Source organism: Scyliorhinus canicula, chromosome 1 (assembly GCF_902713615.1).
Source record: "Scyliorhinus canicula chromosome 1, sScyCan1.1, whole genome shotgun sequence".
NCBI lineage: Eukaryota > Metazoa > Chordata > Chondrichthyes > Carcharhiniformes > Scyliorhinidae > Scyliorhinus > Scyliorhinus canicula.
Genome location: NC_052146.1, coordinates 81,065,509 through 81,092,590, shown reverse-complemented (window position 1 = coordinate 81,092,590; position 27,082 = coordinate 81,065,509). Strand labels below are relative to the sequence as shown.

The following is a 27,082-nucleotide window of genomic DNA, read 5'->3' as shown; positions in this document are numbered from 1 at the left end:
TTTTGAATCTGTGTCCCCTGGTTCTAGAATTCTCCACCAAGGGAAGCAATTTTATCCTGCCCACTCCATCACTTGCCTTCATAATTTTGTACACCTCAATTAAATCACCCCTCAGCCGCCTTTGTTCTAAAGAAAATAACCCCGACCTATCCAATCTCTTCTCGTAGGTACACTTTTCTAGCCCTGTCGATATTCTTGTAAACCTCCTCTGCATCCACTCCAGAGCAATCACATCCTTCTGTGATGTGCTGACCAGAACTGCACACAACACTCCAGTTGTGGCCTCACCAGGGTTTTGTACAATTCCAACATTATATCCTTACTCTTATATTTTATACCTCTGTCAATGAAGGAGAGTATTCCATTTTCCTTCGTTAAAACCTTATCCACTTGGAATGCTGCCTTGAGGGACCTGTGTATTTGTACACCAAGATCTCTCTCACCCAACCTCTTAGTATTTATTGTGTATTTGCTATAACTGTTTGACCTCCCTAAATGCATGACCTCACACTTCTCTGTGTTAAATTCCATCTGCCACTTTATCGGTCACTCCACCGACCCATCTATATCACTTTGGAGATTATGGGCACCATTTAACCAAATGGTGTGGTAGTGACCAGGAACTGCCGCGAGTTTCTCGACGCCCGGCCCGGCGAGGCCGGCACCACTATAAAATGCTAATTGGTACACTTAACGAGGCCCCACATGCTTTTTGCCGCAAATCATGGTCCTGCCCACTGATTCATCCGGACTGTCCACCCCTCCTGTCAACAAGGGAGAGTAACCAATTCTGCGTGGCCAACTGCACTCAGCTCACAGCCATGTTACCAAGACGACCAGCCCCATGATTCGGCGATGCCAACTTGGCCAGACGGGGTGCCCTGTTCCCTTGAGGGTCACTGAGGGACAGCCACAAGGCAGTCACTGTCTCCTGGAAGGAAGTGGCAGCAGCCGTCAGCTCATGGAGCTTGACCAGGAGGACTGACACCTAGTCTCGCAAGAAGGTCAATGACTGCCACCGGGCCGCTCGAGTGAGTTTGCACCTCACCCCAACAACCCCTCCTCCGCCCCATACTCCCCATCATCCCCGCCCCATACGGCCCGTCTCCGCAAGGCCACCCCCTGCTCCCCAACGCGTGCAGGTAACAATGCCCCTCTATGTCCCCGCTGGAGAAGTTGGCCCATAACCAATGGGAGAGGGTCCAGACATCAGAGTCCTCACCCCTATGAGGAACGGGCCCTGGAGGACGCTGGTGTGGCTGAGGATAGAGCAGTGACCACTGAGAGGTGAGCATCCACCGGCCCCCACCCACATGACCTGCCAAATGTTGTTAATGCCATGCAGACTGACCCATCCCCCTCACTGACCACATGTCCATTCTCCCACAGGACGCCAGCCCATCCGGGGTTCCCCCCTCCCCGCTACTCAAGAGAGCTCTGAGGATGCCACCATAATCAGGGCACAGCTGTCACCCCCCTCCCCCCGCCCTCCACCAGTGCAGAGATACACCTCGGTGGGCAAAAGTAATGGATAGGCTTCTGGGGCACATGTTGGTGAGCACCACACAGTTGCAGATGCACATCGGGAGGAGGCAGGAACTCCCAGGCAAAACAGCAGTCGGCGGGCTGCTGGATGCCAGGACTCAGCTAGGTCCCAGTCTGATGCTGAGCCTCTGGACCAGGTTTACCCGGAGCAGATGCAGACGATAAGGTGTGGCCTTGAGATTCAGGGGGAATGTCAGTGACACGCCAGTAGGTCCATAGCTGATTGGAGGAATCCCAGAGGCTGTGGACGCAGGAGGTGGCTCCGGCAATGCATGGTACTGAGGCCAACACTGCTAGGGTGGCAACCGCAGTGGAGAGCCTGGTGCATGACGTTGGCAGCATGAGTGCAGGTGTCCAAGACATTACTCAGTCAGTGAATGCTATGGCTAAGCACATATACAGCATGTCCCAGTTGCTGGGGTACCAGGTGGGCATTGCCGACGCACTGCGGAGTATGTCCCAGTCTCAGGTTGGCATAGTTGAGGAGCTGCAGAGCATGTCCCAGTCACTGAGGGGCATTGCCGAGGGCATAGACACCATGCTGTAGACATTGGGGAGCCGCCAGGGCTGACAGAGCCAGATGATGCAGGGGCAGCCAGCTCTCGATCAGGCTGGCCCTCCAGGGTGAACCCCAGGGCCCAATGGGCACCAACCGGGACGAGGGGGGGTCAACCATACTACAGGGTGGTGACGGCTGCCGCCAGCTTCCTGTGTTCCACCCCCCCCCACCCCCCCGTGAAAATGGTGTGCCTCGCAGTCAGCACCCAGTACAGTGTGGCAGGGTGAGGCAGATGCTACTGGCATGTTAACTGGGGCCCTTTGGCCCCAGAAGGTGTCCGCCAAGGGCATCGATTAAGGGAAACAGGATGCAGTAAGCAGCAGGCCCCCTCCTCACCCAGATGCAGCAATAGAGCACAGAAGGCTGGGGAGGTGGAAGATCATTGAGAGGGCACCGGGGATGGAGGATGTAGAGAATAACTAAGGGGAAAATGGTGGGGCGATGCCATCAGGAGAATGGGGCAGTAGGGACACTTTTGTGAATTGTGAACCATTTAAGTTTGTTCTGCAATACGGGCTGAGCACCAATCCCATTCCTCACCTGCCTCCCCCGGGCACTCCACGTGCAGGTGATGGGTGTGAGCAAGCACTCGGTAGAAAGGCAGGGGTCAGAATATGGCATTGAATGAGGAGCTCCAGCGCTCAGCTCTCTGCGGGTTATCATCAGCCCCCTGTCCTCTACTGTGGCCTGCTGACAGTACCGACACAGTCCCATCACCCTGAAGTGATGTTACACAGACCCGGGGAGGGTGGGAATGCCATGGGGGAAGCAGGATGGGGGGGGGGGGGGGGGGGGGGGGGGGGGGGAAACAAGATGAGTGAAACGGATGAGGATGAACGCGTCCCTGGCCCTCCGAGCTTGCCGGACCCTCTCTGCTCCCACCTGTCTTCCATCCTCCTGCTCGACCTGTAGTCCTCCCCAGGCTCATAGTTCAGCCCCTCCTGGTCCGGCTCCTCCTCATCCTCTCCTTTCTCCTTGGTGGTGGCCACATATTCCTCCATGTCCACGTCGCCCTGTGCTGTGCCAAGTTGTGGAGTGCACAACAGACCACCACAAAGCGGACAACCCTCCGGGTGGTATATTACAGCGCACCACCTGAGTGGTCGAGCATTGGAACCGCATTTTGAGGATTCTGATGGACTCCCCAATGACAGCCCAGTTGCCCGCATGGGCCTTTTTAAAAATAAATTTAGAGTACCCAATAATTATATTTTTCCAATTAAGGGGCAATTTAGTGTGGTCAATCCATCTAACCTGCACATCTTTGGGTTGTGGGGGTGAAACGCACACGGACACGTGGAGAATGTGCAAACTCCACAGACAGTGACCCGGGGCCAGAATCAAACTTGGGTCCTCAGCGCTGTAGGTAGCAGTGCTAATCAGTTCGCATGGGCCTTTTAGTACCTGGTGTCCGCATCGGTCACCTTACTGGAGTTATTAGCCAGGTCCTCAGTGGGTGCCCACTTAGCTCCCAAGAACCAACTGGCCATCCTGGGACGGTCCTCGAAGAGGCCAGAGATGACCGCCTGCCCCAGGATGTAGCTGTCGTGCATACTCTCTGGGAAGCGGGCACACATGTGCATGATCTTTGTATAGCGGTTGCACACAAACTCGATGTTCAGGGAGTGGAACCCCTTCCTATTGATGTAGGGCAGGTGGCCCGGTGAGAGCAAGGTGACATGCGTGCCATCCATTACCCCCTGGACATAGGGCATCGTGTCGAAGGTGGAGAATCCTACTACTCAGGCATCTTGTTGGGCCTGGTCCATTTCAAAGTTTATTAGTTTTCTGCCCGGACAAACAGTGCATCCATGATTTCACTTGTGGGCTGTAGCTTGTGATAAATCATACAAGTCCCTGCTCGACCCCTGGAACGCTCCTGAGGCGTAGTGGTTCAGGGCTGCGGTGACCTTAATGGCCAATGGGAGCAGGTACCTCCTCCACGTGGTGCCAAGTCCACCAGGACGTGGTACAGGTGCCACACGTCCCCTTGTTGCGGCAGAACCTCCTGCGGCACACGCTGTCCGTCATCTGTTCTAAAGACCAGCGATGTCTGTACACATCTGGGCCATCGTGGGCCTCCCGCTCTGGTATCCCTCCCTGGTTGGATCAGCGGCCGGGTCCTCGGTGTAAGGGGTACGGCTCTGCACATGGGCCACAACCTCGAGCCTCTGTCGACCCTGCTGCTGCCGCCTTCTTTGTTGTCCGGCACTAGGGTATGCTCTGTAGGATCTAGAGATATCGTCCATCCTGTATAATAACTGTAAGGAATTGGAAGAGAGTATGAGACTGACCACTTCCACCCCAGGAGCCTCACTGCCCCCACCACCCCCGCACGTAACATTACCTGGACTGGTCCCCTCTCCGATGCACACATCCATCCTCTGGTCACAGTGATGTCCTCGGTGCTGGGGTCCAGCCCAAGGATAGTTGGATGCTGATCACTGCATTTCTATCCTAGCAATGAACTAAAATTAGCCTTCCTTTTTATCTGAAGTATCATTCGTCTGTTCATTCATATATAATTGTGTTAGTTCTGATTCATGTTTAAGTAAAAGCTACAGAAAGTCACATTAGTTGGTAATTTCTTCATTTGGGGGTCATTCAGTAAATTTAGTTACATTGGTTTATGGTTGTCCCACTGATCACAACACTGTGGACCAGTGTTTCATGGCCCTGCAATAAATTGGCAGTCTCATTCCTCAAAGCTAAAGGATGGATAGTGTGCAGTGTAAAACATGATACTTTGCTGAAGATGGAGCTTAGGGTAAGTTACTGGAGTCGGATCATAGCAGCCCTACAGTGCAGGCCAAGGCCACCTGGCGCTTCGCATCCCTGCCGAATCTCCAAAAGAGCACTCCACCTTGGCTCATTCCTGCCCCATCCCCTTAACCTCTCCTAACCAGCACATTTTTGGACACTAAGGGGCAGTTCGGCATGGTCAATCCACCTAACCTGCACATCTTTGGACTGTGGGAGGAAACCGGAGCACCTGGAGGAAACCCACAGAGACAAATGGAGAAAGTGCAAACACCACACAGACAGTCACCCGAGGCCAAGAATCAAACCCAGGTCCCTGGCACTATGAGGCAGCAGTACTAACCACTGTGCCGCCATGCCTAGTAGTATAGAAAGACATACAAACAAACTTAAGATCAGATGGCACGTTACGCCTGCCCACCCAAAATGGTGGAGTACCATGACGAGACATTCTCACTCCCCTTCGACTCAATCGTATAATATAAGGGGCAGGAAAGAGTTCAGAGGAGCTTTGAGTCTGTCTCATTATTCCTGGCATCAAAGTGTTTGATACACCATATCCAAAATGGAGTGTTAATTTACCAGCTCTACCATTCATAGAAACATAGAAAATAGGGGCAGGAGAAATCTCGGCTCTTTGAGCCTGCTTCGCCATTCATTGTGATCATCCAGTTCAATAGCCTGATCCCGCCTTCCCCCATATCCTTTGATCCCCTTCGGCACGTCGCCTACTAACTCTAATGAACACAACATTTTGAGGCACATGATGAAACCTCCAGAAATATCGCCAACCAGAATTCACAACCCCACATGTCTGCCAGCCTGCTTGAAGCAGCTGTATTATCTCAAAATGTATCTCTCTAAGAACCACTTCTTGTGCGGACATAGCAAGGATAAGACAAGTTTCATGTTTGAGGTGTCTTTAAGATGCAAACGTGCTGTATTTTTGAATTAAGTTGAGAAATTAAAATTGAGAGACTTGCTCTTCAGTCATTCAGGCTAGGCATGGTTTATGAGGGAGAGTTTGCGCTTGCTAAAACATGATCAATATTGTGGAATGAATGATGTATTCACACAGGGAGTGGATGTTTAGTGTGTGCCTGTAAGGCTGCCTTGCTAATGGCCAAAATAAATGTGATCTACAAGTTAACAGTTAATAGAGGGCTGCCTTTTCTTTCTATAATATGTGCCAGTTTGATTTTTGACCGATTTGCCTTCACACACACGCAGACAATCAAAGGTGGAGCTCAGTCGTGCAGTTGAGCAGGAAAGTTCCTGCCTCAGGATGTATGGCATCTTGTTAGATTAGTGTTAAAGTGTGAGTCACCAAATATGTGAGAGGTTCAAAGGAATGGGCAAGTATGTGGGGAAGAGTGTAATTTTTCTCTTTATTTTAGCATTGTTCTGAAACTGATAATCAAATAATGTTCTAAATTCTTCTTCCCAGAACATCGACATCACAAATTTCAGCAGTAGTTGGAATGATGGTCTTGCCTTCTGTGCTGTTCTCCATACCTATCTTCCAGCACATATTCCATACCAGGAGCTGAACAGCCAGGACAAGGTAAAACAACCGTCTGTTGATTAGTTCAGGTGATGTGAGGATTGTTTTATTTTTATTCTGTGCAGACTGAATGCCCTCCACAATTTTACACTTTATTTTAGCAGTGTTTTGGTAATCTCCCCCTTTGCCCCCAATCTCGGTAATGCTGCATAATCCTAACAGTAGCCTGGACTAGTCACTGTGAGGTGAATGACAGAAAATGGTATGGTTCATCCTGTGCACCAAGTCATTGGCTCTGCCAGGCATCACTCTGTGATGAGATGGTGGGAACCTTGTGTGGAAAATCGTGAGTCTGAAACTTATTCTCCCATTTAACTCTACATGTGCCACAGAATTTTCCCACTCACTTAACATATCAATGCCCCTTCGCAACACTCTGCTCCCATTCTTATGACCACGGCAGATGTTAATTGCCAAGCAAACCAACTCCCAGAGGGAAACCTGACTTACTGGCCATACTCATTTTTATTGTATTCTGAAAATTAAAAGACGATGTACTGATCTCTGCATCACAAAATCCAGTAACTCTGTTGGTACAAGTATAATGGGCGAAATTCTCCGCCCCAAACGACGGGTGGGAGAATAGCGGGAGGGCCTTCCCGACATTTTTGCCGCCCTCCCGCTATTCTCCCGCCCCCCCGCCGAAGTCCCGACCCGAATTGCTGCCGCCGTTTTTTTACGGCCGGCAGCGATTCACAGCTGTTAGATGGGCCGAAGTCCCAGCCCTTTCCGCCGTTTTTACGAACGGCAAACACACCTGGTCTTGCCGTTCGTAAAAACGGCGTCACAAACTCGCTATTAATAACCATGGCACCGATTGGCACGGCCGTACCACGGCCGTGCCAAGGGTGCCATGGGCCCGCGATCGGTGGGCACCGATCGCGGGCAGCGGGCCCGATGCCCGCGCACTACTTGTCCTTCAGCCGCCCCGCAGTATCCATTCGCGGGGCGGCTGAGGGGCAACCCGGCCCGCGCATGCGCGGGTTTCACGCAAAAACGCGATGACGTCACACGCGCATGCGCGGGTTTGAGTCTTCCAAACTGCGCATGCGCGGCTGACGTCATATGACGCGTCAGCCGGCGCTAACTCCGGTAAGCGGGCTTAACGATTTTCGTTAAGCCCGTCTTGCCGGAGCCTACGGCGTCGGGCTGCTAGCCCCGACCGGGGACCAGAATCGGTCCCCCGTCGGGAAGGGGCGTGCTGCCGTAAAACCCGCCCGGGTTTTACGGCAGCTTTACGATTTCTCCCGTTTTGGGAGAATCTCGCCCAATGTTTATTAATAAGAAGAAAATACTTTTTTGTCCTGAGCAGGGGGTTGATCCCGAGGGTGCAGGATGCCGAGTATTCGGCCATAGCGATTTCGGACCATGCCCCGCACTGGATTGATCTGGAGATGGGGGAGGCACGGGACCAGCGCCCGCTCTGGCGCCTGGATGTGGGGATGCTGGCGGAGGAGGAGGTGTGTAAGAGGGTTCGGAGAAGCATTGAGGGGTATCTGGTTACCAATGATACGGGGGAGGTCCAGGTGGGGATGGTCTGGGAGGCTCTGAAAGCAGTGATCCGGGGGGAGCTGATCTCCATCCGGGCCCACAGGGAAAGGAGGGAGAGGAAGGAGAGGGAGAGACTGGTGGGAGAGCTTCTGGGGGTGGACAGGAGATATGCGGAGGCACCGGAGGAAGGGTTGCTGGGAGAACGGCGCAGGTTGCAGGCCAATTTTGACTTGTTGACCACCAGAAAGGCGGAGACACAGTGGAGGAGGGCGCAGGGTGCGGTATATGAGTATGGAGAGAAGGCGAGCAGGATGTTGGCGCATCAGCTCCGTAGGCGAGATGCGGCTAGGGAAATTGGGGGAGTGAAGGATGGGGGTGGAAATGTAGTGCAGAAGGGGACAGAAGTAAACGGGGTCTTTAGGGACTTTTACGAGGGATTGTACCGGTCGGAACCTCCGAGGGGGAGAGAGGGGATGGAAAGCTTCATGAACAGGCTATGTTTCCCAAGAGTTCAAGAGAGGCTGGTTGAGGGGCTGGGGGCGCCGATAGAGTTGGAGGAGCTAGTCAGGGGGATCGGGCAAATGCAGTCAGGTAAGGCCCCGGGGCCGGACGGGTTCCCGGCAGAATTTTACAAAAAATATGCGGACCTGGTGGGTCCCCTGCTGGTGCGAACTTTCAATGAGGCGTGGGAGGGGGGGGCTTTGCCCCCGACGATGTCGCGGGCACTGATCTCTTTGATCCTAAAACGGGATAAGGACCCCTTGCAGTGCGGATCATATAGGCCTATTTCACTCCTTAACGTAGACGCTAAGTTGCTGGCGAAGATCCTGGCTACCAGGATAGAGGATTGTGTGCCAGAGGTAATTCATGAAGATCAGACAGGGTTTGTCAAGGGGCGGCAGCTCAACACGAATGTGCGGAGACTGCTCAATGTTATCATGATGCCGGCAGTGGAGGGGGAGGCGGAGATAGTGGTGGCGCTGGATGCAGAGAAGGCGTTTGATAGAGTTGAGTGGGGGTACCTATGGGAGGTGCTGGAGAGGTTTGGATTTGGGGAGGAATTCATCAAATGGGTGAGGCTGCTTTACGCGGCGCCGATGGCGAGTGTAGTCACAAATGGAAGGAGATCGGAGTATTTTAGGCTTTATCGTGGGACCAGGCAGGGGTGTCCCCTGTCCCCCCTGCTCTTTGCACTGGCGATTGAACCGCTGGCCATGGCGTTGAGGGAGTCAGGGAAGTGGAGGGGTCTGGTGCGGGGGGGGGAGGAGCACCGGGTATCGCTGTATGCAGACGACCTGCTGTTATATGTGGCGGACCCAGAGGGGGGAATGCCGGGGGTGATGGAACTGTTAGCGGAATTTGGGGGCTTCTCGGGCTATAAGCTGAACTTAGGAAAGAGCGAGGTATTTGTAGTGCACCCGGGAGATCAGGAGGAGGGAATTGGGAGGCTCCCCTTCAGGAGGGCAGTGAAGAGTTTCAGGTACCTGGGGGTGCAGGTGGCCAGGAGTTGGGGGGCTCTTCATAAGCTTAACTTCACCAGACTAGTGGAACAGATGGAGGAGGAATTTAAAAGGTGGGACATGGTGCCGCTATCGCTGGCGGGCAGAGTGCAATCCGTCAAAATGACGGTTCTCCCGAGGTTCTTGTTCCTCTTCCAGTGCTTGCCCATCTTTATCCCTAGGGCCTTTTTTAAAAGGGTGACCAGCAGCATCATGGGATTTGTTTGGGCGCATGGCACCCCGAGGGTGAAGAGGGTCTTCTTGGAGCGGAGTAGGGATGGGGGGGGGCTGGCGTTGCCCAACCTCTCGGGGTATTACTGGGCGGCCAACGTGTCGATGGTGCGTAAGTGGGTGATGGAGGGGGAGGGGGCAGCATGGAAACGGATGGAGAGAGCGTCCTGTGGGGATACAAGCCTGGGGGCCCTGGTAACGGCGCCGTGGCCGCTCCCTCCCACGAGGTATACCACGAGTCCGGTGGTGGCAGCTACCCTCAAGATTTGGGGGCAGTGGAGGCGACATAGGGGAGAAGTGGGGGGCTCGATGGAGGCTCCGTTAAGGGGGAACCATAGGTTTGTCCCGGGGAACATGGATGGGGGATTTCGGGGATGGTATAGAGCGGGCATTAGACAGCTGAAGGACCTGTTTATCGACGGAAGGTTTGCGAGCCTGGGGGAGTTGGAAGAGAAATTTGGGCTCCCGCCGGGAAACATGTTTAGATATCTACAGGTAAAGGCATTTGCTAGACGGCAGGTGGAGGGATTCCCTGCGCTCCCCGCGAAGGGGGTGAGTGACAGGGTGCTCTCGGGGGTCTGGGTCGGGGAGGGGAAGATATCCGATATCTACAAGCTTATGCAGGAGAAGGAAGAGGCGTCAGTAGAGGAGCTGAAAACGAAGTGGGAGGGGGAACTGGGGGAACAGATCGAAGACGGGACATGGGCTGATGCCCTGGAGAGGGTAAATTCTTCCTCCTCGTGTGCACGGCTTAGCCTCATCCAATTCAAGGTGCTGCATAGGGCCCACATGACTGGGACGAGGATGAATAGGTTCTTTGGGGGTGAAGATAGGTGTGCCAGGTGCTCGGGGAGTCCAGCGAACCATGCCCATATGTTCTGGGCATGCCCGGCATTGGAGGAGTTCTGGAAGGGGGTGGCGAGGACGGTGTCAAGGGTGGTGGGATCCAGGGTCAAGCCAGGATGGGGACTCGCGATCTTTGGGGTTGGGGTAGAGCCGGGAGTGCAGGAGGCGAAAGAGGCCGGTGTGCTGGCCTTTGCGTCCCTAGTAGCCCGGCGAAGGATTTTGCTACAGTGGAAGGACGCGAGGCCCCCAAGCGTGGAGACCTGGATCAATGACATGGCGGGCTTTATTAAGCTTGAGAAGGTTAAATTCGCCCTGAGAGGATCGGTGCAAGGGTTCTTTAAACGGTGGCAACCTTTCCTCGACTTCCTGGCTCAACGATAGGGTACTGGGACAGTAGCAGCAGCAACCCGGGGGTGGGGGGGGGGGGGGGGCGTTGATTATGTTAGCTTATTTTATTTAAATTTGATTTATCTAATTTTAATTTATGGTTAAGTTCTCTTGTTTGGGGGGGGGGGGGGGGAATGTGATACATGTGATGTTACGGTATGGGGGGGAATTGTGGGTGTTATGGGGCTGTTAGTTGCATATTACTGCTTTTTGCTATACTTTTTGTTATATTTTCTGCAAAAAATTCCAATAAAACAATTAAAAAAAAAAAAAAAAAATAAGAAGAAAATAAAACGTAAGACTACATTTAAAATTAGATACACAGTTAAAATTAGTCTTACAAATGATCTCCCCAAAAAAGATTCCCTGCTTGGTCAAACCCAAAAGAAAACACTACCGCCAACACCCCCTTTAACTATAAAAATCCAGCAATTGTACACCCAAGGCAAAGCTGCTGGTGCTTTAATAAGGTTTACCGCACAGCCTCACAAACCCACTCCCACGCTGCTGTGGAAATCTAAGACTTCAGCATAAACGGCTTTTTGCAGCCTCAAAAGTTTTTCTAGTTTTACTGGATGGCTGATTCAACTGCATTTTCTTCCAGTCCAGAGTTGTTTCCAGCACGTTTTCCTCACATAGCCAACCCCAAAGCTCTCAACATCCATCCTAAAATATCATTTTTGCCTTTCATCTAGGCTTCCATTGACCTCCGCATTTATTTGAACGAAACTTTTCCAAAGTTAAAAAACATTCATATTTTCCCATTTCAGGTCAGATAAAATTTAATAACCTTGTTTACTTATGAAATGTTTGCAAGCCGTAAAGGCCTTTTTAACTCCACTTTGAAATTGGAAACAACAGATCCCTAGGTATCTCCTAATGCATATTTCTAAACTGAACCTATTTACTTATAAAACCACTTGACCAGGAAATTCTCCTTACAAATGTAAGTTTCTGGCACCTTTATTACTTTTCCCTCAACTCTTCCAATCAAAAGTACTCCATTAATCTTTTCCCAGCTTAATTAAATAATTTTCACACATGCGCACACACAGGCACCCACCTTCTCTGGAGAATCACACATTTCCCCAAAATATTAAAAAATTAACATCCATTAAGCGGATGGCAGTAGCGTAGTGGTATTGTCACTGGGCTAGTAATCCAGAGACTCGGGACAATTCTCTGGGGACCCATGTTCGATTACCACCACGGCAGATGGTATAATTTGAATCATAGGATCCCTACAGTGCAGCAGGGGACCATTCAGCCCATCAAGTCTGCACCGACCCTGTGAAAGCTCCATCCTATCCCAGTAACCCCGCCTAACCTTTTTCGATACGATGGGGCAATTTGGAATGGCCAATACATCTAACCTGCACATCTTGGACTGTGGGAGGAAACTGAAGGAAACCCATGCAGACAAGGCGAGAAAGTGCAAACTCCACACACACTGTCACATGAGGCCAGAATTGAACCCGGGTTCCTGGTGTTGAGGCAGCAGTGGCTAACCACTGTGTCACCGTGCTGCCCGAATATATCCAATATAAATCTGGAATTAGGCCTAATGTTGACTATGAAACCATTCACGATTTTTGTAAAAGTCTATCTGGTTCGCTAATGTCATTTGGGGAAGAAAACTTGCTGTTCTTACCTGGTTTGGCCTACATGTGACTCCAGACCCACAGCAATATGGTTGACTCTTGACTGCCCTCTGAAATGACCGAGCAAGCTACTCTGTTCAAGGGCTATTAGGAATTGGTAACAAATACTGTTGCGTGCCAGCAACGCCCACATCCAATGAATGAATGAAGAAAATTAAACACTATCTATGCCATTGTGGTGCCCCTTGTTATATTACGTAATTGTAATACGTTGTTATTCTTTTGCTTACTTCCAGAATGGTCTGATGGTTTTAGTTCAGTAAAAATATCAGTCTTCAAATTAAGTAAATAACATTTATTGAATAAAGAATGTAACTATCTGAGTTTGTTCACTCTTCTACAAATATAACTGATGAGTAAGTAAATAAGAAGAAGAATAAATAATGTTTCACTACACATGCCAACTAGGCTACATCTCTAACACTCTGCTCTCTAGTCACTCATTTTTAAAATAAATTTAGAGTACCCAATTATAATTTTCTTCCAATTAAGGGGCAATTTAGCACGGCCAATTCACCTAAACTGCACATCTTTTTGGTTTATGGGGGTGAAACCCACGCAGACACGGGGAGAATGTGCAAACTCCATTCAGACAGTGACCCAGGGCCAGGATTCAAACCTGGGTCCTTAGTGCCGTAGTCCCAGTGCTATCCACTGTGCCACCGTGCTGCTCCCCTCTCTAGTCACTCCTGATACAAAGAGGCGGGAATCTCCTCGAGTACAGTTTATATGCATGGATCTGGTGCTGCCATCTAGTGGTTGTCTAGCACTATAATATAGTTAACCCTTTACATACCGACAGATATACAGATCACTACACCCTCAGCTTAATATCTTCAGCGGGATGGATGTCCTGTTCACTCTCTCGCTTTATCGAAGCTATTTATGAATACAGTGAAAAGCTGAGGCCCCTGTATAAATTCTTTGGGAACATGTCTTGATACAATCCTGTCAATTGTGGAGATGGTCCAAAACGAGGGGCCATAAAAAAAGGTAGTTGCTTATAAATCTAATAAGGAATTGGGGAGAAATGTTTTATCAGTTTGTGTTAAGAGTATGAAATCTCTGCCACTTGATGTCACTGGACACTAACGTTTCCAGATTTTATTCAGCCATTGAATAATTTTCTACACCTGAACTCTTCTCCTGGTAACTCCCCAGCTGTTGACTTCCATCACCATTTCCTTCCAGCACCCATCCTCATGTCTCCTTCCAAGCACTGGGAATAAGCTTTCTCTCCAGTTAAATCCTCATGGGAGCCATCCTGGTGCCACTATGAGTACTTGCTCATGGCAACACATGATGTCCCTTCTGCCCCATCTGTGAATGATGAACCTAGTTATGCTTGCTGTTTGCCTGGAGCCCTCGGTTTCTGTATCTTCCAGGCCACTTGTAGAATTACTGCTTACTCGCCATACTCACCTCTGGGTCAGCTAGGGTGTTTTACAGGGTGGGGATTCAGAAAGAATCCAGACACCTTGATTCTGATGTCGGATAGACAGCTCAACTGCTGGTGACCTGCAGGGATCTATTTTGGAGCCTCAACTATTAATGACATTACTGAATGGCTAGAAAACCATCTATCCTAGTTTATCAATGACACAAAAGTACAGTTTTGTACAAAAGCAGTGTAGATGAAAGATAAGGTTACAAATAGATATTGATAAGTGAATGCGCCAAACACTGTGGCAAATAAATTTCAATGTAACTGAATGTGAGGTCATCCATTTTGGACCTAAACAGGGTGGAACACAATATTTACTATATACTGACATGTTAGAAAAGGGGTCCATGTACACAAATTATTAAAATATGAAAAGACAGAAAATAATTTAAAAGGCTAGTGGAATGCTAGCCTTTATATCTAGAGGGTTAGATTACAAGGAGATAGAATTTATGCTACAGCCCAGGTTAGACCAGAGCTGGACCCCATGGGTTGAATTACAAGGAGTGATTACACAAATTGGGATTGTAGTCCTGGGTGACTTTCAAAATATTAAGAGGAACAAGTAGAATAGAATACAATATTTCTGCTGGCCAGAGAGTCTTTGTGAATGAAATGAGGAAACACTTAGACATATAAAGGATGGAAGAGTTTTGGAACACTCTTCCACAAATGGTAGTTGATGCTTGATCAATTGTTAAATTTAAATCCCAAGATTGATGGACTTTTGTTCACCAAAGCAGTCGACCTCTGTCATTCATGACCCCCTCTATCACAATTTTTTAAATCTCTGTGAATGCTTATATACGCCAAATCGCGGTTCATGCCCCCAAAACTTCATACATTGTGATTTAGATTCTCCTGTTAAACACTCACTTTTCCAACGTCTTTCGCAAGTAGAAAGCACGCACAGCGCATACACCATCTCTGCACATGCTGCAAGTTCACCAACCGCTGTTTCACCCTTCATGAGGTTTTTGTGGAACCCCCGTGAACGACAGGAGCTGACTGTACAGTATTAGGTTGGGGTAAGGAGTTAAGTCGCACATCAGCCATGATCTTAATAATGAACAGGCTAGAGGGGTTAAATAGCCAATGACCCATCCTCTGTTGATGTCTGAATTGAAAATTAGTCTTTGAATCACTGTTTATAATTCCGTACATGGGGTGTACCTATGATCAAGGGAAAGGTACTGCCCAGTGGCAATGGAAGCAAGTTTGGGGTTGAGAGAGAATTACACTGCGCCAGTATCAACCTCCACCTAATGGTGGAACCAGTGTTCGCCCTGGCACAGTCGCCACAGGCCAACTTTCTCACCTGACATATAATTGTTCCACTGAAGTGTGTGATCACCACCTTAGCCAAGTCAAAAACAGGCAGGTCAAGTAGGTAGTATAGGAAAGAACAAGATGCGGACAATTCGGGATACACCAAGTAATAGGGTGAGTACATGTTTAAGATGCAATATGAGTTCAGGAAAGGAGGTGTGATCATTCATAGCTGGAACACTAAGGTTTGCATTGCTGCTGCTAATTCCATACTGACCTTAATAACTACTGCCTCTGCAGGAGAAGAACCATTTTTTCAAGTAGCTGATCCGCACCAGCAGCATTATGTCTCATGGAAAGCCGGGAATCTACCCCATGGTGGCTGGTTTAGCTCAAGTTTATCTCATAATGTGGTAACCAGGATTGTGAGGAGTAAATATAGACAATGCATTTCCAAAAAGGTCCAGGTTTTAAAGCCTGGTGGGTGCTATGATAGGTACCTCTCATCTATACCACAGGGAGATCTGTATTAACAAACACCTCACCATTTGAAGATCCATCTGAAGGTTTAGGATTAGTAGATGATAATGTTCTATGGATTTCTTTTAACAGGTCTCTAATTTCTTGTGTCCTTTTTTTTACAGCGAAGAAATTTTTCCCTAGCCTTCCAGGCAGCTGAAAGCGTTGGCATCAAGTCCACACTGGTAAACTTTTAAGTAAAACACTCACACTAAAGGCTCAGCTCCTAATTCTTAGTCACAGAATAAGTCACTTCCTTTCTGCTTTCCATTATTCTCTTCTTAATGTAACTTTACATTCCCGGAAGTCTCACATATTTTTAGGAATTGTTAGGCTTTCTATATTTAAATCGCTTTTCTTCCTTGTACAGATTTTTATCTCTGGTTTAAACATTGTAAGGACTGTGCACGAGTCAGAGCCACTTCCAGTTCCCAGTGTTCAGGCACCCTGAGTATTTCATTTTCAGACTATTGAGAGTTTGCTGAAATACCAGATGTTATTTAAATGTTTATTTCATTAAAGGCTATTGTTTGTTTTATCAGTGTGGAAATAAACTGCTGGAACAGTTTACAACTCAAGAGAACTTAGAAAATCAAAACTTTTTGTTGGTATCCAACCAGTGCCACAGTTAACAGTTTAGATCCAGTCTGTGCATCATGCTATGGTCATGTGTGTTTGTAGCCTGGGTATGTCAAACGTGAGTTGATTTCAGGAAGGGCACAGTTACTGAAAACCCAATAAAATAATCCTGCAATTCCCATGAATCTACTCACTGAGCTTTCGTATCTAAGACTTGGGTTTGTATCCAGCCCGGCCTTACTCTCGGATCGTCTCCCACATCACCACCCCCTGCAATCTAGTAGTCTCAGTCCTGGCCAGTCTGAACTTGCTTCCATCCAGGTACAACAGACAGTTTGTTAATTTAATGAATACAGAATCAGCTGGCAGAATCTTCTAGTACTGGAGATTATGTCCGGTGACGGACAGGAAAGTCAGTGATTGCCGTTGGCAGCTGGACGACTGGGCAGACGTGATCTTGGCTTTTTGGTTCATTAATTATGCATCAGCGAAGAGCTCTGCGAATCGCATGCTGGGGTAAGCAGGAAGTCGCCACCCTGCCGTCCCTTCATTGAGCCAAAGGACTTAGCGGTGGAATAGTCAAATTGCACTCAGACAGACATTCACTCTCTGTAGGTCAGGAGCTGTGGAGATGAAGTACAGGGGAAGCAGTGGTGTAATGATATTATCACTGGACTGCTGATCCAGAGACCCAGGGTAATACTCTGAAGACCTGTGTTTGAATCCTGCCATGGCAGAAATTGAATCCAATAAATATCGGGAATTAAAAGTTTAATGACCATGAAACCATCGTCGTACAAAAAACTCAGCTGTCAAAATCATAACTGGTTCACGAATGTCCTTCCTGGTCCTTCCGTTTGGGGAAGGAAATCTGCAGTCCTCACCTGGTCTGGCCTACATGTGATTCCAGAGTGTGGTTGACTTTGAAATGGCCGAGCAAAACACTTATATCAAACTGCTATAAAGTCAATAAAAAGAAAAGAAACTGGACAGATCACTCAACTAGGTACTGGAAATGGTGAAGGCAAATTCAGCCCTATCAACCCTGCAAAGTCCTCCTTTACCAACATCTGGGGGCTTGTACCAAAATTGGGAGAGCTGTCTCACAGACTAGTCAAGCAACAGCCTCACAGAATCATACCTCATGGGCAAGTAAACCTCCTGCTGATTAACACATGCCATCACCGTCAGCTGAGGAATCAATATTCCTCCATGCTGCACACCACTTGGAAGTTGCACTGAGGGTGGTAACAGTGCAGAATATACTCTGGATCAGGGACTTCAGTGTCCATCACCGAGAGTGGCTCAGTGGCACTACTACTGACTGAGTTGCCAAGTCCTATAGGACATAACAGACTGGGTCTGCGGCAGGTGGTAAGGGAACTAGCAAGATGGAAAAACATACATGGGAAATCCTCGTCATCACCAACCTGCCTGCTGCAGATGCATCTATCCATAACAGTATTGGTAGGAGTGACCACTGCACAGTCCTTGTGGAGACGAAGTCCCGTCTTCACATTGAGATAATCCTCTTTCGTGTTGTGTGGCACTACCACCGAGCAAAATGGGATAGACTTCGAACAGATCTAGCGACTCAAGACTGGGCATACTTGAGGTGCTGTGGGCCATCAGTAGCAGCAGAATTGTAATCACCTAGGGTGGCACAGTGGTTAGCATTACTGCCTACGGCGCTGAGGTTCCAGGTTCAAATCCCAGCCCTGGGTCACTGCCCGTGTGAAGTTTGCACATTCTCCCCGTGTCTGCATGCGTTTTGGCCCCACAACCCAAAAGATGTTCAGGATAGGTAGATTGGCCACACTAAATTACCCCTTAATTGGAAAAAATAATTGGGTACTCTTAAAAAAAAATTTTAAACAAAAAAAAAAGAATTGTAATCACCTGCAATTTAACCTCTTGGCCCGGCATATCTCCAATTCTCCCTTTACCACCATGGCAGGGCATCAACCCTGGTTGAATGAAGAGTGCAGAAGGGCATGTATGCCAAGAGCGCACCAGACACTCTTAAAAATGAGGTGTCAGCCTGGTGAAGCTAGAAGACAGGACTACTTGCAGGCCAAACAACATAAGCAGCAGGTGATAGAGCGAGGCGATCCTACAACCAATTGGATCAGATCTAAGCTCTGTAGTCCTGCCAAATCCAATCATGAATGGTGGACAATTAAAAATTTGAGGAGGAGGCTCCACAAATATCTCCATCTTCAATTATGGAGGAGTCCAGCACACCTGTGCAAAAGACAAGGCTGAAGCATTCGCAACAGAAGGATCGAGTGAATGATCCATCTCGATCTCCTCCAGTGGCTCCCAGCATCCGAGATGCCAATCTTCAGCCAATTCACCCCACATGATTTTAAGAAACAGCTGAAGGCATTGGATACTGCAAAGGCTTTGGGCCCTGTCAAAATTCCAGCAATAGTACTGACGACTACCGCCTTCTTTTTTTTAAAATAATTTTAATTCAAATTTTCACATTTTCAAAAAGAAAACAATAATAGAAAATTCTAAGAACAAAAAAAAACAGAACACCCCCCCCCCCCCCCCCCCCCCCGGCTGTAAATACAAAAGAGAAACAATAAATTAACGCCCGTCATTGGCAAAAAAACAGATATTCAACCCAAAACAACCCCCCCCAACCCCGGGTTGCTGCTGCTGCTCACCTTTTGTTTTTACCGTTCTGCCAGGAGATCTAGGAATGGTTGCCATCTCCTGAAAAACCCCTGCACTGACCCCCCTTAGGGCAAATTTCACCCTCTCCAATTTAATAAACCCCGCCATATCGTCGACCCAGGCCTCCACGCTTGGGGGCCTCGCATCCTTCCACTGAAGAAGAATCCTCCGCCGGGCTACTAGGGACGCAAAGGCCAGAACACCGGCCTCTTTTGTCTCCTGCACTCCCGGCTCCACTGCTGCCCCAAATATTGCGAGTCCCCAGCCTGGAATGACCCTGGATCCTACCACCCTCGATACCGTCCTTGCCACACCCTTCCAAAATTCCCCCACGCTGGGCATGCCCAGAACATGTGGACATGGTTTGCTGGGCTCCCTGAGCACCTAATACACCTGTCCTTGGTCCCAAAAAACCGGCTCATCCTTGTCCCGGTCATATGAGCCCTATGCAGTACCTTAAACTGTATGAGGCTAAGCCTTGCACACGAAGAGGAGGAAGTTCACCCTTTCTAGGGCATCCGCCCACGTCCCCTCCTCAGTCTCCTCACCCAGCTTCTCCTCTCATTTATCTTTCAGCTCCTCCACCGAGACCTCGTCTACCTCCTGCATCACCTGGTACACTTCCGAGATCCTGCCCTCTCCAACCCATACCCCCGAGAGCACCCTGTCCTGGACCCCACGCGGCGGCAGCAGGGGGAACCCCGCCACCTGCCGCCTGACAAACGCCCTTACCTGCATGTACCTAAAGGTGTTCCCCGGGGGGAGCCTGAACTTCCCTTCCAACTCACCCAGGCTCGCAAACTTCCCGTCTATGAACAGGTCTCCCAGCCTCCTGACACCTGCCCTGTGCCAACTCAGGAACCCGCCATCAATTCTCCCCGGAACAAACCGGTGGTTCCCCCGTTTCGGGGACCTCATCGAGGCCCCACCTCCCCCCTGTGCCGTCTCCATTGCCCCCAAATCTTGAGGGTAGCTGCCACCACCGGGCTCGTGGTATACCTCGTTGGAGGGAGCCGCAGCGGCTCCGTTGCCAGCGCCTCCAGGCTCGTGCCCACACACTGATAGATCCTGATCTCTGCGTTCTCCCACCTGCTGCTCCTTTCCTTCTTCGCCCATCTCAGCATGCACTCACAGTCAACGAAGCAGTGAAAGCGGACCAGCATCGCCCTAGGCGGCTCGTTCGGCCTGGACTTCCTCAACAGCACTCGATGGGCCCCTCCAGCTCCAAGGGTCCTTGGAACGACCCCGCGCCCATTAACGAGTTCAGCATCACAACCACGTAGGCCCCCAAATCCGAACCTTCCAACCCCTCCGGGAGGCCCAGAATCCGCAGGTTCTTCCGACGGGAGCGGTTCTCCATCTCCTCCATCCTTGCCAGCCATTTCTTGTGAAGCGCCTCGTGCGACTCCACCTTCACTGCCAGGCCCAGGAGTTCATCCTCGCTCTCTGAGGCCTTTTGCTGTAGCTCTCGGATCTCCGCACCCTGAGCCGTCTGAGTCGCCATGAGCTTGTCCAGCGAGGCCTTAAACGGTTCCAGGATCTCAGCCTTCAGCTCCCTGAAGTAGCGCTGAAGCAGTTCCTGCTGCTCCTGCGCCCACTGTTGCCACGCTGCCAGTTCCCCGCCCGCCGCCATCTTGTTTTTCCTGCCTCGCACCTTTCTCTGCTCCAAAGCCGATTTTTTGACCGCTCCGCTCCTGGTCCGGTCCATCCACCGGCAGATAAGCACAGTGGATGTGTTCCCACCCAGGGAAAAGTCCAACCAGCACCGCTCCGGGCCCTTAAAAGAGCCCAAAAGACCAAAAATAGCAGGAGCTACCGAACGTGCGGCTTAGTTCCGCATCACCGCAACCGGAAGTCCGTGCACACCATTTGTATGCAGCTGGATAGCAAACCATTCTAATTCACAGCTGGCAACGCACGTAATTTGGAGAGAGGGTATGTGATTCCAGCAATTTAGCCTTTTGATGAGCATTCATAAGATGCTAATGAATGCAAATTGGGTTCCCGACATTACTCAGTGGGAAACGCAATCCACCTTGAAAGTCGGAAGAACAAAACTGTTTTTCCACCAGCTCGAAACTGATTTTTTTCATTAACACCAAATTAAGTGCCATCAGCCACCGTGATATCCATTGCTGGCTGGAGCCAAAGATTCCTCCTATTCCTGCTTCATAAAACATAGTCATCACCAGTGTGCAAATCACATAGTCCACCAAATCATTTAGTTAGTGCGGACTGTAAACGCCAGGGGACATGTTTTGTATTTGTCCTCGAACATTTGTCATGCCCACGAGGGCACATATTGGTGAAGATATGACACACATGTCCCCATTTGGTTTGATAATAGTCAAGAAAGGCCCAACTCTGCGGTGACGGTTGAATCCTATTTGATGATAAATGGGGTCAGATGTGAGTTAAAGACTAGACATGCCTTGCATTTATATAGTGCCTTTCATGACCTCAGGATAATAATAATCCTAATAATCTTTATTAGTGTCACAAGCGGGCTTACATTAACACTGCAATGAAGTTACTGTGAAAATACCTTAGTCTCCACACTCTGGTGCCTGTTTGGGTACACTGGGGAAGAATTCAGAATGCCCAAATTACCTAACAAGCAAGTCTTTTAGGACTTGTGGGAGGAACCTGGAGCATCCAGAGGACCCACGCAGACAGAGGGAGAATGTGCAGACTCCACACAGACAGTCACCCAAACCAAGCATCGAACCTGGGTCCCTGGCACTGTGAAGCAACAGTGCTAACTACTGTGCTACGTACTGCCAATAAAATTACTATAGTACCAGCTGACCATCAGCTACTTTCTCCTTTGAGGATCCGGAGGATCACCACACCTCAGGCACAGGGCAAGGTTTAGAAGGCAGAGCCTTCATGAATAACTTCAGCCCTACGGGAATTGAACCTACGCACTTGGCCTTGTTTTGCATCACAAACCAGCTGGCCAGCCAACTGAGCTAAACCGGCCCCCATATCAGCCGTGATTGAATGGCGGAGCAGACTCGATGGACCGAATGGCATAATTCTGCTCCTATGTCTTATGGTCTTGTATATGTTCCACAGCTAAAGAAAAACTTTAAATCACTATTACAATTGAGGAAATACAGCAGCCTGTAGCACACAAAAAGTAAAGTACAAAATAATATTTTATGATATTGGATGAGGGATAAATATTGACAAGGACACTTGGTCAATTTTTCTGCTCTTCAGATCATGCTGTGGGATTTTTGTGTTTGCTTGAGAGGGCAGTTGCAGCTTCAGGTTAACATTCAACAGTGCAGCACTTAACTGTACTGCACTAAAGTGTCAGCTGGCTAATGGACTGGATGTCTGAAGTGAGTTTGGACCACAATTTTCTGATTTGGAGATGAGATTGCTGCTAACCTTCTTGGATGGCTTGAAGAGAGCCTTGCTCTTGATGAATAGAACCAGCCAGACTAAAATGGCAACATGATTATGTTGAGACATTTCTTCGTTACTAACTTGGCATCTGAAAGAGGAAGCTGTGAAGTAGCTGGGTGTATGCTACAGAGGACAGGTAAGCATGGAAAGAGTAGGGTTCAATGTGCCAGTCACAAAACGCGTAACGTGCAGTAGAGTATCCACCAGATCTGTGATGAGTAAGCCTGAGTGAGGGCAAAGTATTCAGTTAATGAATAGCAGAGTGCAAGAGCAGATGAGCATTTGGGGGATCTGCTTGCTCCTCTCAAAGAGCTCTTGAGTAGGTTATTTTGGATTTTGACTTTTGAAGCAGCATTTGATAGGTAGAGAGTACTGGAGGGTGGTATCGAAGTATACTGAGCTAAGTATTATATTTGAGTGTTAATTGTTTACGGTGACAGTGTGTTCACAAGAGACATATGGGCGGATTCAGTTGCGAGCGATCACCAGGTTCTAGTCCCACTTCTAGACCCAAAACAAAGCTGACACAATACTGCAGTGCCATGTGAATGATGCACCACTACGAATGAAGCCTTATGGATGAGAAATTAAACTGAGGCCCAGTTATTGTCTCAAGATTGATGTAAAAGATCCCATGACACTATTTTGAAGCAGCTTACGAAATATAAAAGTTTTACTTGTGTTAGGTTTGGGGATGAGAACACACAAAAATACACATGAGGTCACTCCTAGGCAATTGGAGTGGTCAGGCTCTGGGAAGGGTGGTACCCTGATGCCACCTTGGCACTGGCTCCTGTGTATCATGGCAGTGCCACCTGGGCACCCTGGCAAGTTTTCCATGCCTGCGATTGGGTCTGGGGGTACCCTGTCCTTATGAGGTGGGGTGAGGGGGGCTTGAGGACCCTCTAATCAGTATGTTGGAGCATTAGGGGGGTCCGGAGGCAGCAGTGGGGGTTGAGATATTGGGGCAGCATTTTAAAATGGCGCCCCAACCTCTTATAGAACATAGAACAGTACAGGACAGAACAGGCCCTTCGGCCCTCAATGTTGTGCCGAGCAGCAATGATCACCCTACTCAAACCCACGTATCCACCCTATACCCGTAACCCAACAACCCCCCCCCCCCCCCCAACCTTACTTTTTAGGACACTACGGGCAATTTAGCATGGCCAATCCACCTAACCCGCACATCTTTGGACTGTGGGAGGAAACCGGAGCACCCGGAGGAAACCCACGCACACACGGGGAGGACGTGCAGACTCCACACAGACAGTGACCCAGCCGGGAATCGAACCTGGGACCCTGGAGCTGTGAAGCATTATGCTAACCACCATGCTACCGTGCTGCCAATATGCTCTTCCTATGCAGGAAATAATCTAAGTGTGGCCTCAGGGGAGTGTTGTCTGCGGAGGGCCCCCCAAAGAAAGCAAAGTCCCCTCCAATAGCGGGGTCATTTTTGTTTTGTTAAATAGCACCCATAGTCTCTCCCGTGAGATACCTTTACTGTAATGTAAGCCATCTAGGGAAAAAGCACAAATGAAACTGGACATGGAGCATGATAAAGAAATTGTTTTTGGAAAGTCAGTAAGTCAGTGGATCTGTAGTTTACCGAATCAGGCATTATTGTCTCTTCCCTGATGTTTCTACTCTATGTGAATGAAGTATTAACGGCATCAGGTGATAAGAGTCAGAGGGAAAAAGCAAATTGTCTAAAACTACACTGACAATTAGTTCACCCTTCTTGTCAAAGGTTAAAAGTCCTGCTAAAGGATGCAGATGTGGTGGATGTGGAGCAGACGCGATTCATCAAAGAAATTAGTGCAAACTATAAAATGTATATCAAGTAGCGGAGGATATTGTCACACCCTATTGTGGGTCTTCCATTGGCATGTGACTTAATGAGGTAGTTGCCATGGATTTTAAAGTATGAGACAAAGATAGTTATAGTTTCATTTTACATTTATAGACATGGCAACCAGATTTAGTCATCCTACAGTAGTGCTATACATAGTGCTACGGTAGCAGGACCAGACCCCAATTTATATTCGGAAACCAGGCTAAACCCCCAACGAGTTTTCAATTTGTAACTGTGAGAAAACTATATTTCGCTCTGGAGATTCCACTGACAACTAGGGTTTTTTTACATTAAAACAAACTTTATTATTAACATAGGATTAACCCTATTGATATCCAAGGAAAAACAGCTTTTCAATTAACTGGTTAAACAGTTCTAAAAAAAAAAGAAAGAAAGGTGTTTGATCTCACTTTCCCATCTACTTATAAAAGTTCAATTAAGCCAAACTCTCTCTCACCGGTCAAATGCCTTACAGAATTACTCACAAAGTCCTTGGGAGAGAAGCTTTCAGAAGAAATTTGAAAAACGTATCTCCTTATCTCAGAAACAAGAGCAGAAATGAAATGAAATGAAAATCGCTTATTGTCACAAGTAGACTTCAAATGAAGTTACTGTGAAAAGCCCCTAGTCGCCACATTCCGGCACCTGTTCAGGGAGGCTGGTACGGCAATTGAACCGTGCTGCTGTTTTCAAAGCCAGCTCTTTAGCCCTGTGCTAAACCAGCCCCAGATGAATCTAAAAACACGCAGGGCAGGGCTGAAAACAAAACTCAAACACCCAGCCAGCCCCTCCCATGAGTGACATCACAGCCTGCCTAATCACAGATATAGGGGGCGATTCTCCGCTCCGCGGACCAAGAGCCCGCGCCGTCGTGAACGCCGTTGCATTTCACGACGGCGCGAACACGGCCCGGGCACGACCTATTCTGGCCCTCACAGGGGGCCAGCACGGCGCTGGAGTGGTTCACGCCGATCCAGCGTCCCTACGTGGCGCCAAATGGGCACCGCGCCAACCCGCGCATGCGCAGTTGCGCAGCTCAATCCTGTGCATGCGCAGTTGCGCAGCTCAATCCTGTGCATGCGCAGTTGGGGCAGCTTAATCCTGTGCATGCGCAGTTGGGGCAGCTCAATCCTGCGCATGCGCGGGGAACTTCTTACGTGCGCTGGCCGGCCCGCCAATCGGTGGGCCCCAATCGCAGGCTAGACCCCTTTGGAGGCGCCCCGCCCCCCCCACAGGCCGCCCCCCGAGCGTTCCCGGAGAGTTCCCGCCGGCAACGACCAGAGGTGGACGGGGCTGGCGGGACCCTGTCGTGTCGGAGCGGCCGCTCGGCCCATCCGGGCCGGAGAATCGCCGCTCGCCGTTTGCAGCGATTCTCCGAGCGGCCCGCCGCGATTCTTGTGGCGCTGGTTTCGGGGGGGGGGGCGATCTCGTGCGGGGGTCAGGGCGGCGGCATGGCGCCCCGACTATTCTCCCACTCGGCGTGGGGGGGGGGAGAATACCTCCCATAATCTGAATATCTTAACCTGATTTGTTTAATAACATTACTGCAACAGGCATACAATGCAATATATTTTTTAAATTCCTTTGAGAAATGGATAGGAACAGACTTGGGGCACCAGACAGTTTGTGACCGGTGATGGAGAATTTGCTAATGATGAGCTGAGAGACATGTTAAAACACGAGCATTGTGGTTATGAACACCACCCTGAAAATCCTTTCAGTAATGGACTCTGAAAGGAATCGCATAATGATCGATGAAATGCTGCATAACTCTTAGCAGAACAACCAAACTGCAAGTTGACAACTGCCCTGGATTGGTCAATTCATGTAAAGAATTCACTTCAGATGGTTGGAAGGTATATTCGTTATCGATTGGTGGATGAGAGGAATCTCAAATTACCTTCTGTGCTGGGCAGTAGGACTTTCATTATTTTGTTTATATTTTTCAAAACAGCTGAGGAAATAGTTTCCCACCTTCTGAGTTGTATACAATGTGAGTAGTTCACCAAAGTACTTGAGCTTGAACTTGCTTGTGTTTATTCAGTACCAGTTTGTTTGTATCAAAGGCAGAATCCAAGACTTTGTTGAATATGATGGATCAGTCGCTGTAAATAGGTATTTGCAAAAAGATTGATGCTGCTTTTCAACATTGCAAAACTCTCAAAGATGTGGAACTTAGCCAAAGGCATAAATGTGAATGATGCAGCAATTTGAAGCGTCAACAGCAAGTTAATGTAGGCACAGGGGCAGCACGGTGGCACAGTGGTTAGCACTGCTGCCTTGCTGCGCCGAGGTCCCAGGTTCAATCCCAGCACTGAGTCACTGTCTGTCTGGAGTTTGCACATTCTCCCCGTGTTTGCGTGGATTTCGCCCCCACAGCCCAAAGATGTGCAGGGTAGGTGGATTGGTCACACTAAATTGCGCCTTAATTGGAAAAATTAAATTGGGTACTCTAAATTTATTTTTTTCTAAAGTTAATGTATGCACAAAAATCACTGGTAATCTAATTGCTTACAAGAGAAGGCACTCTGCTGACCAGAGAAGGTGTCCCAGCATTAATTGCAATTCTAGTAAAGGTGCCACCTTTACTGGGCAAACGATTGGACCATGTAAGTGGTTGGCCAACCCATTATTATGACTCCCTGCAATGACAGGCAAACTGTACCGATTAAATCAGTTTTCCCAAGAAGGTAAGTGGGGTTGTAATTTCAGTCAATTTGCTGAATGGGAAATAATTGTTTTTACCAGTTCCATTTAACTTAATCCATTGA

General features: G+C 49.0%; 1 protein-coding gene across 8 annotated transcripts in view; it reads left to right on the top strand.

Moving 5' to 3' along the window:
- specc1la (sperm antigen with calponin homology and coiled-coil domains 1-like a) overlaps positions 1–27,082 on the top strand; it is a 389,888-nt gene that overhangs the window by 354,655 nt on the left and 8,151 nt on the right. For all 8 annotated transcript variants that reach the window (XM_038794043.1, XM_038794051.1, XM_038794093.1 and 5 more), the window contains 2 exons: positions 6,312–6,428; positions 15,901–15,960. In XM_038794043.1, the coding sequence (XP_038649971.1) occupies positions 6,312–6,428; positions 15,901–15,960 (177 nt within the window). The remainder of the gene's footprint in view (positions 1–6,311; positions 6,429–15,900; positions 15,961–27,082) is intronic.